General features: G+C 43.3%; 1 protein-coding gene across 3 annotated transcripts in view; it reads right to left on the minus strand.

Annotated features, from left to right (window-relative positions):
* PRKCH (protein kinase C eta) overlaps positions 1-13,286 on the minus strand; it is a 108,131-nt gene that overhangs the window by 55,670 nt on the left and 39,175 nt on the right. For all 3 annotated transcript variants that reach the window (XM_021401496.1, XM_021401497.1, XM_021401498.1), the window contains exons 3-9: positions 10,352-10,502; positions 9,521-9,555; positions 8,057-8,145; positions 5,920-6,049; positions 4,947-5,074; positions 3,579-3,722; positions 2,678-2,851 (exon numbers count right to left, since the gene is read on the minus strand). In XM_021401496.1, the coding sequence (XP_021257171.1) occupies positions 2,678-2,851; positions 3,579-3,722; positions 4,947-5,074; positions 5,920-6,049; positions 8,057-8,145; positions 9,521-9,555; positions 10,352-10,502 (851 nt within the window). The remainder of the gene's footprint in view (positions 1-2,677; positions 2,852-3,578; positions 3,723-4,946; positions 5,075-5,919; positions 6,050-8,056; positions 8,146-9,520; positions 9,556-10,351; positions 10,503-13,286) is intronic.

The following is a 13,286-nucleotide window of genomic DNA, read 5'->3' on the forward strand; positions in this document are numbered from 1 at the left end:
TGGTTCATATTGAACTCGGCACTTACCATGAGCCCCATGTGTCTTGCAGAAGGGACACGACCTGCTCCCAGCTTGTCCTGATGCATCTCATGGCATCAGGTTCTTATTTTCTTTTGAAAGAGTAAGAAGCCTCAAAATGGCTATTTCTCTAGAAAAAATGCTAAAAGTGGGCCAAGTAAGTTATTATTTATCCAGAATCTCCACCCATTGCAGACTAGGGTCATGCTTGTTTTTCTTATGACACAAACTGTTAATACCACATTTTCAGAATTTGGACTGTAATTGTGATCCATGTGATGTGGTTTCCACAGAACTGAGAGTGAAAATCGGCACTGTTTTGTGCAAGCCTCCCCCCAACTCCAAACACAAGAAATTGGCTTGGTTATTTTCAAACACAGCTTCAGGCTGACATTTTGAGTTAGTGACTACTCCCTCTCCCTCTCTACATATACATATATATGTGTATATATATATATATATATGTATATATATATTTTTTTTTTCTGACCAGTTAGTGTTAATGGAGGGGATTACCCAAAGCCACATAAAGAACAAGCATAAACCCTACATATTGTATCAGCCCCATTTAAGCCCTCCTGGGAGCACTCTGCCACAAATACCCTACTGTTGCAATCATTTCTTCGTTATAGCAAAGGGATTTAATTATGCCTTTATAAGCAATTTAAATCTGGTTATTCTGGATTGAGGTGGGTGTCACTGTATGCAGAACATGGACAGAAGACGCAATGAAGCACATGAGTCTAAAATACACTTTTCCTTTGTTTCTCCTTCTGTTTTTGTTTGTTACTGGAGAGAAGTTACCAGCCCAGATGGTGAAACAATGCAGAACTCAAGCCAAAGAGTAACCTGGGAAAAACTGGAAATAGCAGGGCCCTGCTATGACAAGCACCACTCCTTTGGCATCCTTTCAGGGACTGACCAGGCCGAGGGCAATGAGGACTGAGGGGTTCTTCCCTCCCTTCCTCTGACGAGAAGCTGATCCAGAAATTCCTGTTCCAGGCAGTCCTGCCGTTTAGCAACCTCCTTTTCATTTCCAGTCTAACTGTACCCACGGCCAGTCTAGACTCATTCAATCTCAGCCAGCATCTTGACAGTTTTGGTTCCCTCCTCTGTGACATCTGCAGACATCAATCAGATTCTCTTTTTGCTTTCAACTTGCTAGTCTAAACAAGCTGAGCTCTTCCCTTTCTTCCGTTTGTAAAAGACCTTCTCTGCACCCATAGCAGATTGCACTCCTTCTTTGACGATGACAGACGATATTAGTAGTGACCCTAAATCTTCTCTCAGTTCACTGAAAATACGCAGCCCAGGACGGCATTTGCTACTTTCACATCTAAGTTGCAATTCTCTAAAAAAGTCATAGCAACAGGTTGCAAAAAAAATGCTGCTGTCCTGGATCTGACCGCAAACAGCACACATTAACATGGGACACTGCTGATATTTTACATGAGAAATTCAGTAAGGCCATTAAAATATGGGCCTTACTTCTTCATATCATGAAACTTAAAGAGTTTCCTTGGTTACAAGGGACAACAGTGAGCTTTACGCACTGTTTCTGCTATACAGTACAACTGCTCTGTGAAACTACGTAAGCTGTATATACAAAAACCACAACACCTCATTTCTAGTACATGAGCCTCCCTGAAGGGCTCCACCCTAAACGAGCACAATTCTTGAACTCCATAACTGGCTGTTGCATCATCCCAACGAGAAGAGAAACAGGTGGGTGGCTGAACACATCTGAAAGCCTTTTTTTTTTTTCCTTTTTCTTTTTTTTCTTTTGAGCATTTTGGGTTTACGAAGGAGTGAAGCAACAATTAAAAGGGCAAGTTTCTCCCTCCTCTTCTAAGAGGAAAACAAACTATTAGCATTTACCAATGGACAAAAAGCAACTGGAAGTCAGCCCAGGCAGTCTGAAAGAGCTACACTGCAAAAACGCTTTGGTCCTACTTACAGCTTAGCTCAGGAACTCCCAAACTCACCTCACTGTGATACTGCTGTGGCCACTGCCTCCATCACAGCCACTCTGACTTCCACCATCCACATCAGCAACAAGCTCCCACCCACATCCACACGCACAAAGGAAGCTCTCAGCTTGACAGGCAGCACATAGCCTTCCACTGAAGTATACATATCACAAGTGACAGCAATGCTGTCTTTTGTCTTGTATGCATGCAAATAAATACTGACTGTAGAAGGGTTTGATTCAGTGTCTACCCGTATCAGCAAGATCCCGACCACTAACCCCAGAAGGATCTTTCATTCAATTCTGAGCAGGCATGGCAAAAGCAGTGCTATTAACTTTCAGGGAGGAGATCGGTAGGGCCTGAGATCCCACAACAAGTGCAGGATACTGCAGGTCTGTGGGCATTTGCATTTGGAAACACTCAATGCACAAAAGATGCTTCTACGAAAGACATGAACACAGGCTTCCCTGTTACTACCAGTTAGTTAGAGAGCTTACAGAAAGCCAGGATTTTGTTTGACAAATGCCTGTTAGAGGTCCACAGCACACCCTTGAGCAGAGAGCTTTCTCCTGAGTTTAAGGTGAATGTTTATAACAGCTGGGGAAACACACAGGAGAGTGAGTGCCTCTACCTTGAACATGCCAGGCAGTATCAAGAAGAAGGCTTTCCACTGCCTGAGCTATACTTACAGGTGTTTGGAAGCAACAGTAGAGCTTGGTGAGGAATGGGTGATTCCTTGCTAAGGAGAGGATGCGTTTCTCAGTCATGGTGCACTCAACGTCGTCATCTTGGAGAATGACGTCCTTCTTCAGCACCTTCACTGCATAGAGCTGCCCACTCTCTTTCATCTTGGCAAGCATCACCTAAACCAAAGGAGAGAGTGAATCACAAGGGCTGAGCCCTCGGTCTCTATGAGCAACACAGAGATTCTCGTACCTTCTCACACTAGAAAGATCAGCTATCTTGTGAGCAGGCTTGTGGGTGCAAGTGAATCAGACTGTTAGTATTGGCATCAGTGTACAACCAATGACACATACGCTACTGTTTGCAACAGTCTTCTGCCCACACACTCCAATGCCTGCTGTGGGGCTAGATGCTCAAAATCCTCCATGGTTAAACACCTGTGCCAGAGTAGACCTTCTGGGCAGTACCATCTGTCCCAATCCCCTCCTCAGTTATCAATTTCAAGTGCTATATTTTACAATGGCTTTGTGGGAAAGCAGAGAAACGAAACCCCAGTCTCACTGCATTTGAAGCTACTGCCTTGGCTCTTTTAAAGGAAAAGTTTTCATGTGCTCCAAGAAAAGCTGCTAAAATTAGTGCCAATGCACACGCTTGGAGTGCTTGGGATGGGACACAGCATCTTCGGTTGCTATATTTTTTTATTTTGTGATAACCCATTCTTCACTTTGCTATCAGATTTCTTTTCCCTTTTCTCCATACTTTCTCTAACCAGCTTTGTCACACAGGGCTTATACAAAGCACAGCCCACTGGGCAACCTGCATGTCACATAATGAAGTAATTCCATGTACCTCAGAGCTTCTTAAACAAGAAACAGAGTATTTCCCCAGAGAGCCACAAACACTCACCTTTCCAAAACTGCCCTTTCCCAACACACGAAGGAAGGTCAAGTCATTGATCCCAAGTTTGCTCGCTGAACTTTCACTGACCCCATTGTTATCTTTCAAGCTGCCTTTTCCCTGATGTCTCAAAGAAGATCTTGAAGCCAGTTTCTGTGGAAAAGAGTAAATAAATATCAATCTGCATAGAAATTTTACTTTGCCTCAGAGATGATCACAGGTCAGCAATATGGGCATGCAGGACCTGCTCAAATGCACTGCCTGACCACTGGAATGGAAAGTGCATGGGTACTGACACCCCACACAACTGCTGCATGTGACCAGCCAAGCTCGTCACTGTGCAAAGGTGTGCTGAGACATCAGAACTGGCTCCTGATCCATGCATTTTAAGCTGTAAACTTTCTCCATAGCAGACCCAAGAGATAGTCTGCCTCTCTCCAGCCTCACTCCCCATAAAAATAGGACGAGTGTGGAAAATAAAGTCTCCCACCAAACATCAGAGGAGGGCTATGCCATGTCTGAAATATGAAAATTGATGGTGAAAACTGGAATCAAAAATGATTTCATAGAATCATAGAATGGCTTGGGTTGGAAGGGACCCCAAGGATCATCAAGTTCCAACCCCTCTGCCATAGGCGGGGCCACGAACCTCCACATCTGGTACTAGACCATCTGACTCTTAGGTTTATACCTGATGTGAAACCTCTTACTAGAAGCCCATAGAGTTCATAGGGATCCAAACCTCAAAGTATTTTTCTTTCCCACAGCTGCCTTCCTCCACTGCTGCAAATTTAAATGAATACTGTTCACAGCCATGCTAGCAATGTGTGCCTGCATTTTCAGCAACTGTATCAGTTTTAGCATGTCTTTCTAGAGTTCATGTTCTTGCCCTAAATGAGGACCAAATGAGTCTTCCGTGTCCTCAGTTCTCAGCTTTCCATACTCAGTAGGAGCATACACAGAAATTGAAACTACTTTTGTTCAGTTTATTACTAAGAACAAAGTCACAGGGACTTCTTGAGCTCCACCTTGTGATTACTCTGATGTAATGCAAAATTCTTCCATGTACAAGAAGACCTGTCTTGCTGCTACAGAAATGGTAACCCCAGCAGTGCAGACAGAAGCAAAAGCATTCAGGACAACATCCAACAGAACTCTCAAATTTAACTTCCTGAACACTAGCTGAAACCAGGGAAATCTGGATAGAAGACATTCCTTTTCCACGAGAAATCTTTGCCACAAGATCCAGAGAGCAACAGTCTACTCATGCAGCCCACTGCCACTTGCTGTAACAGAAGTCTCCAATTTCTCCTACACCCATACAAACTGAACTCTTTGTAAATGTTTAAAAATAGAGGAGGAAAAAGAAAGACTTACCGAATTTGGGGAAATGCTTCCTGGTTGCAGGCCCATGCATGCCAAGGTTTTAGCAAGCTCTGCTGAGTTCACCCCACAGTTTGGTGCAACGTTTGCTTGACATCGGATGTGGACGTTCATTTTACAGACTGACATAGGCGATGGTAGGGGTGGGAAATAAAAGCAAAGGAACATTTAGATTTACTTGGGGGGCTTTACTGCTGAGAAATAATTTAGCAAAAGATTGTTCTGCTTAAAGAAATAGACAGACCTGACTCTACACTGGGTCTGAACAAAGAGTGTATTCTTGCCCCTGATATCAGCAGAAATAGGATTAGGACTCAAGAGAATAACTCCCCGAAAAGCAGGTATGCATAGCTGAATTCTTCAAGTAGGGTGCTATGTTACCTGCAGCTATTCATAACCTCAAATATGTTTGTGAGGTATATAAATGGCATTGAAGCTATGCCTGCCTATAAATTAGGATTTATAATGCTACACATTTAGCATTAAACTTCACCTGCATTTGCAGTTATCTAATTTTAAAGATATATTGTTCACTGGGAAACTAAAAACCTTCTTGCTCTCACTCACAGACACACAGACACCCTCTTGTGGGAGATGAAGGAAATTGTTTGTTACCCATTTGATTCTACAGTTTGGATCACTGAAACAAAAACACGGATATATTTTGTCATCAATTAACAGTGTGACACAGTTAATCAACTTCCAGGTAAAGAGTAAAATCAACGCAGGAAGAAGTAATACTCAAAAAAAAAAACTCAACAATGCAAATTAACCAAAGCTGTACTGAGAGTAAAAAATTAGTGTCCTGGAAACCTAAGATTAACAAGTGGATCAGTATTTCTGTAATTCTGGCACAGGTGAATACTTACTGCTTGGCTTTCTCTAGCAGGTCGCACAAATCAAGCCTGCATCAAGAGTCTAAAATATACACATTTTTGTGGAAAGACTACAGAAAGAAGGTGCTCACTTTTACACTGTAGGCCTTGTCGCATAATTCCCCAGAGCAAGGAACCGCAGTGGTCACAGAACGTCGGGACTTTGTAGTTGTGGACACTGAACTTATGAGGAATGTTGATGCCAAACCTCTGTTCAGTCACCTGAGGCACCAGAAGAAAAGCACAGATTTAAATATTCAAATATACACATAAACTGATATTTGTTTACATATCAACATCTAACTGCAGAACTACGGAATTAATTCCGTTTCAGAAAACGTCCCAATCCATCACTTCTCTGCTCTGGTTTACTTGCCTGGCAGCCCAGAATATCTGACAAAGCCAATTTTAAAAAGGGCTGCCTAGCCAATTTTACACTCTTACAACAAACTTAGAATTAGGAAGCATAGATTAACTCATCACAAACTTATTACATTTAAGAGCCAAATATAAATCGCTAGCTACAGCATTTTGTAACCAACCAGCTTCCAAATAATCAACTTGCATACTATGTACAAACATTTAACTTTATGTCCAGTCACTGACTTTATTAGAATCATAGAATGGCTTGAGTTGGAAAGGACCTCAAGGATCATCAAGTTCCAACCCTCCCCTGCCACAGGCAGGGCCACCAACCTCCAGATCCGGTACTAGACCAGGTTGCCCAGGGCTCCATCCAATCTGGTCTTGAACACCTCCAGGGATGGGGCATCCACAGCCTTTCTGGGCAGCCTGTGCCAGCACCTCACCACTCTCTCTGTGAAGAACTTCCCCCTGACGTCTAATCTTAACCTTCTCTCCTTGAGCTTAAAACCATTCTCTCTTGTCCTACCACTATCTACTACCTATTTATTAGATTTAGTATGGAATAATTTTCCCACTTCCTCCTAAAATTCTTTTCTCATCCTCCTCATTCATTTCAGACCCACATTTAGCTTTATTGCTTGCTCTCCTTTTTAACCTTATCTTTTTTTCAACTGTGAATCATTCTGATCTCAAAGACACCTTAGAAAATATTACATCAGCTAAAGGAACCCATTCCCATTTAACCTCTTCATTACTTTCTAATTTGTGTCTCAACAAGCAGATGCTGGAAGAGTGACAAGGGGAACCTGTGGCTTAACAATGCTTCAGGGGCTACTGAAACAATAAGTTTAAAGCAAGTGTTACCTCTTCATCTCTGTCACCTTTTCAAGTAGCTTAATTAGAATCATAGAATCATTAAGAATGGAAAAGATCTCTAAGATCATCTAGTCCAACCGTCAACCCAACCCCACCATGCCCACTAAACCATGTCACTCAGGTATGTTATAAATCACTCACAACCCTAAGAGTTGGGTGACAAAACTCACCACTGAACTTGCACTTTAGCCTTAAGCATTTTAGCTTATTTTCATCTGGTTTGGCAAGGGGTCATTTTAAGAAGTCTAGCTCAGCAGTTCCAAGTTAAGAAATAATGAGGAAAGGCAATCACATGTACGCACTACAAAGAAGGTTTCCACCTGGGATACAATGTAACTACCTCTCAATTAAGAACATTTCAATTGAATTTTCCTCAAAGAGTTATTAAACAGTTTCCAATTATAGAAATGAGACATACAATGCACAGTGCAATTCTAGGTGGGGACATTACTCCTGTTAAACGTAGCCAAAACTAGCACAAAAAGAAAAAATCCTTCGGAAACACAAGTTACGCAAGGGTTTCTTTATTACAACATAAATAATTTCATAGAGTAAAGGTATGATGCAATGACTAAATGGCCACATTAAATCACACAGAAAAAAAAAGGCATAATGAAGAGCTGTGGTTGGATTTTCAAGCCAGAGAAATCCACGTTAAGAACTGGGTACCAAATTTTGATGATGACAGTTAATCATGAAAATAAATTATCAAGGAAAACAGTTGTTCTGCTATTTCTTGATGTCTTTGTATGAAGAATCTTCCTAAATTATATGCTATTCCAACTAGTTAGTGGAATTAACAGAAGAACAACCAGATGATACTAAACTGCCTATTACAACAATAGCAATGCACACCCCTATCATTCTTCCTCAGTTTTAAATCCATAGACACAGACTAAGTGCCATTATGGGAAAACACCCAGCCACCCAGACAGTCCTGAAGATTCACTAATTATGATGACCCAAAACAACAAACAGCATTTTTACCTTGAGATCGTTCTTGTTAGTATTGTTTTGGCACGTGCAAGCTGTAACAATTAGATGATGGCAGCGCTTGTGTACAACACAGGTGCATACTAGGAAATAAAAGAGTCATGCTGAAAAGAGCTGTTGAAAGACTCATAACACATCACCTCATATGGTTTCTTTAAAGTTCAGTTATATCATCAGGACACAGTACAAACATGAAAAATAATCACGGTGGCTCAGAATTTCCAAAATCTCCTAACAGATTTGGAGATTTATCTCCAACCTGTTTCAACAGAAATTCTGTACCAGATCATTCACAGCTGCTAAAATAAGGGTGATGCACACAGAACCAACATTGTAAAATGAACCCAAAAAACTGCTGTTGCACTTATCACGTGGTATGTCATACAACATACACAAACACAGGTCTGAGATAGCAAAAGCCATCCCTACATCTTAGTGGCAGTGTCTCTTCTGCTGGATACCCACATGAGCGCTGTCAATTAGTTTGTCAGTAAGGCTCAGTGCAGTGCTGGATCTGGGATAACTGCAGCAGAACGGTGCTGTGGTGTGGGCTAATCAGCTGGCCCTCATCAAGAGGACTAATTAGCCCTAAAGCACAGCTGGGGTCTCTGCAGCTCTGAAGCAGGCTTGGCTAGAATGAACTTGGGTTCCCCCACTCCATAACCCAATGTGCACTGCAGTCACCACTAAGGGCTGTAGCTACTGACTATGCAAGGAGGTTTGTCTAATGGAAACCATAAGTTGCAGGTACATTTCAGAGTCCCACGCTATTTTGTTTGTTGCTGATTCAAGCTTGCATACACAAGGGCCTGAAAATTAACATTCATTTTCACTCAGAGATTTAATGCAGGATACCTATTGCACAAGAAACAGACTATGTTAAAAGGCCTGAGTGACCACGCACCCGTGAAGCGAACAGCTCTTCTTTCTTACTGAAGGAAAATGGAAAGGAAGAACAATAATTAAGTGCAAATGAGGACCACAAACACCTACACAGCTACGCAGCCAAAACATGCATTCAGGTTGAAGTGTTGCGCCAGGCCAGGAAACTACCCTTTGAAGTCACATCCCTAATTTCACTTTGTTTAGCCACAATGGGAGAGAAAGGAAGAAGGTGGCCATTCAGACAGGGTAACTGTGTCCTAGTACCAGTCAGACACTGCACTGAAGGGATGCTGGTTCTCAAGCCTAGCCAGGCATTGAGTATATCAAGTGCAACTCAGTGGATCTGTGCAGGAGGAACACTGGGTGAAACACAGCAGCTGGACCTTTGAGTGTTTGCATGAACATAGGTGGTTGCTCCCGCATGTGCTCAAGCCAACAGCCTGACAGCTGCTCAGTTTCCACTGGCTGGGGAAGAAGATGAGCAGTGATTTCAGAGAGGCCTGTAACCAGCAGCAGGGGGAGTGCTCCTGAGGCAGCACATTCAACACAGAGTGCAAGAGCCGAGCACCTTACCTTGGCACTGGTATCCCTGCTTCCCAAACACGCCCCTGTTCAAAACAAAATATGAAGATAATTTAAGATCAGAAAGCCAGCCTACCTGTAGACCACTTACAGCAGACAGAGTCAAAAGACAAAAGGACCCCCAAAAAGACCAGATCCCGAGGGTAAAACTGTCCAGCAATAATGGTGCAATTCAGTATGGGTGTGCGTGACCACTGTAAGGGGCAGAGCTCACAGCGCAACGCTGTCCGTGTCCATTTATTCCTCACATTCCCCCTCACTCTAGTTTCTAAAATACTGTATTACAACATACATCACACTTACTTAAATGGATCCCAATGGCCCACACACTGTTCTTCTCTCTCCCACTCCACATTTTTTTGAGACATTTAAGTTTTTCTCCGTTCTCTGCCTACTCCCCCACACGTATCATCCCACTCCTTACACCTCTGCTGGCTTTTCTGTTCTCTGGCATTTTCTCTAGTTTTTCAAGCAACTCTTCCTCTCATTGTAATCTCAAAGCCCCACACAAGCCAACATCTGCAGTGCTTCCTCAGATTGCTTGGGTTACTTTTTTCCTGAAACAACATCTGCGCATACAGGCAAGGAATGTTCTCCTATCCTCACACTCTCCTTGTTGGCTTTCAGCAACCAACCCACACATCAGCTCTGGCCTCTCTGACGTAGACTGTGGTTTGCAGTGTAAATGTACCCTGCTAATCCTGGTGGGCAGAGGGAGTCACTTTCGCAGCCATTGAAAAGTTTGGCATCTGGGGTGGCATGTCACTCCCCAGAATATGAAGGGAGGGAAGGTCCTCACTGCTGCTACTGATCCATCCTTACCAGATGAACTCCTTGCAGTGTGAGCAGTAGGTTGGCTGTCGCAGGTAGGTAGCCATGAATTTGTGCCCGTTCACCTGATGCACTCGCCTTCGCATAGCCCGCTGGCGCTTCCGAGTGAGGTTCTTAAAAATTCGATCCCTTTGGAGGGTCCCTATGCAAGAAAAAGCAACAAAAGTTTAGCACCATCTTGCATAATTGTCACTCCCATTTTTTCTACGGCACAAAATTCTTTCCAAGACTGCAATTACACCCTTAGTTTAGAAGCTGGATGATTAGGGACGAGGACAAGGAAAACATCTGGGACAGGCAACTGAATAAGTTAACTGTAAAGGCCACTTCAGCTTGAAACTACATTCTTCATTTGGAAATAACTGTGTCTTTCCACCTTTCTCTCTCTCCTCTCCCTTGTTGAGACATGCCACTAACCCATTGATTCACAAGGTGTAAACAGACCAGAAGCTCAAGGCTAATGAGTTATCAACACCCACAGCTCTTTGGGCAATAACTTCTGAAAACATGACCGTGTGCAACAGATTGACCAGCTCTACAGGGCAGTGCCAAGCCAACAAGCAAGCACTGTTGGTATTCATCCACCTTTGGTATTTCATGCTGCGCTCCAGTATCACCATGTGTTGTGTAGTACGTGCCGTTCTTCTCTTTCTCTAGAGAGCTTGTTTTCTAAAGGGCAGACAATATTTTATAGTTCTAGAGAGCAAGACCCCAGGACCTGTTGGCATTTAAAAACTCCATCATCTCAAAATTGATTAGTTTTTTTTTTTTTTTGACAAGGTTTAGGTAAGCCACACCACAGTTTCCAAGCAAAGCTCATCTTACACAAATCAAGTCCCTCTTAAAACACGAAGCTGAGCTCTCAGTTAAGAAAGCCATTCTCATACAGCAGCAGACATCTGACTTTAAAATCATAGCTTAAAAGCCATCTGGTTTCTGGGACCCTTGCACAGACCAGGTCAGACTCATCTCAGTGCCCCAGATCAAAGCCTCATCTGGGCCACACTCGCCTGAGAAGAAAGAAATGAAATTCAGTTTTCAAGTTAGCTGTTTTCCAAGCGATAGGCTCAGGACCTCCTAACAAGTGCATCATGGGAACACAAGCTGGGGTCTGCTGCAGGACTCCTGCTCCGAGGGCAAGGTGTTGCAGGACAAAAGCCAGCTATTGCTGAACCCATCTGCAGAGATATAAGGGCACAGGAAGAGGCAGGCGGTCTGAAAACTTCGCAGCCCTCTGATCATCCCAGAGCTGCTGAGCAGCAGCAGTACCCAAACACAGCTGTTACCCTACCACTTCATCTACCCGCTAAAAGGGGGCAGGGCATTTCCCTGCTTTCAACTGGCTTTGTTGATGAACCGCTAAAAAAAAAAAACACACAAAAAAAAACAATAACAAAGAAACCTGTCAACCCAATCAAGGCCTGAAGTGCAGGAGTCCCACATCACAGGCATATTTCCTGGTCCTTTTTGTAAGAGTGGAGATAAGGGAAGCTGTCCCAGCAGTGCAGAACCCAGCCACTTCAAAGGGATGCAAGACACATGATGTATTCCTCTCAGTATTCTTGCCAGACAGGTTTCGAAGCAAAGCCAACCATAAAGCGCAGAGATTTTTCTGCTGCAGTCTCCCAGCCATTCGAGCAAGTGTCCCTTCCCTTCCACAAGCACTAACGGGAAACTCCAGACCCGATGACATAACTGTGACATGGAGGTCAGCCCGGCCGTAGGACAGCTTACATTTATTTTTAAAATGGAAGCATGCTATAAATTAGGATTTTCTCGTGAAAACAGAAAAAGGATGTGGTGCGGCTGATTCAAGCACTTAAAAGAAGCCTGCCTTTTTCACTGCTGAGCTTCAAGCAGTTGCTCAGAGGGACGGGTGTAGAAAAGCCTGCCCTTCTAGGAAGTGCTTAAATATGTATTTAATTCTCACTGAAGTCAACAGAACTCAGGGGACCACAGGAAGTGCCAGACTGAATCAGAACATCGGTCCATCTCGTTCAGCATCCTGCCTCTGTCAGCGGGCAACCAGAAACACATGATGGCAAGATGGAGGAACCCCGCAGCTGCGAGGCAATTTGCCTCCTTCCCCCCACACAAGATGTCATTTTGATCTCCTTAAGTGAGAGCTGATGTGTGGAGGTTTAATATCCCTTCCCAACATTCAATCATTGCGCAATTTCAATAGCCTTGTTATCTGCCCTAGGGAACATGACGAGGAGAACTTCAAGAGCTTAACCAGTTCATCCCTCTCCCCCAAGACAGATACAGAGCCAGTTCCTTCACTGAGCCCAAACTTCATGTGAGAGAAGAAAAATAAAAATGAAATTTCCTTGTATTACTTTGGAATTTGCCACCTTTTAATTCAAGTGAACATCTCCTTGTTCTAGGTGTAAGCATAAACTTAAGATAAAAAAAAAAAAGCCACAAACCTCAGTTGGCAAAGACTACAGACTTGGAGTTCAGAACATACCGGAGAACTTTCAAGTAAAGAAGAGTGTTTGTGAGTGGGTGCTGAGCATGTAAGCAAATCACCTAACGAAGCAGGCCAGTCTACAGCTTGGTTCATACGAGCTGCTCCATTAGGAGCCCAGCAGCTCATGCCCTTAGGACCACTTTCTCATTTACCAGAGTTAAAGAGAATGTGTTCTCCATTTAGCTCACATCATCTCTGCCTGCACTGTTAATCGCATCCCAGGCCTGTCCTGAGCCTTCTCTTGGCCTCCATCCACCAACACCTTATGCAGCACTACAGCTTCTGACTTACAGACACACGTTAGGTGGGAATACCCTTCCCCTGCCCAACCATCCAAATAAAGACCTTTTAGTTATTGCTTTTTGAACTAACGTACAGCACAATACAATCCTATGATTCACCTTTCATTAAAACACATGCCACAAGTTAATTGGGTTTTGGTAGGCTGGGTTT

This window comes from Numida meleagris, chromosome 6 (assembly GCF_002078875.1).
Source record: "Numida meleagris isolate 19003 breed g44 Domestic line chromosome 6, NumMel1.0, whole genome shotgun sequence".
In the NCBI taxonomy this organism is placed as follows: Eukaryota; Metazoa; Chordata; class Aves; order Galliformes; family Numididae; genus Numida; species Numida meleagris.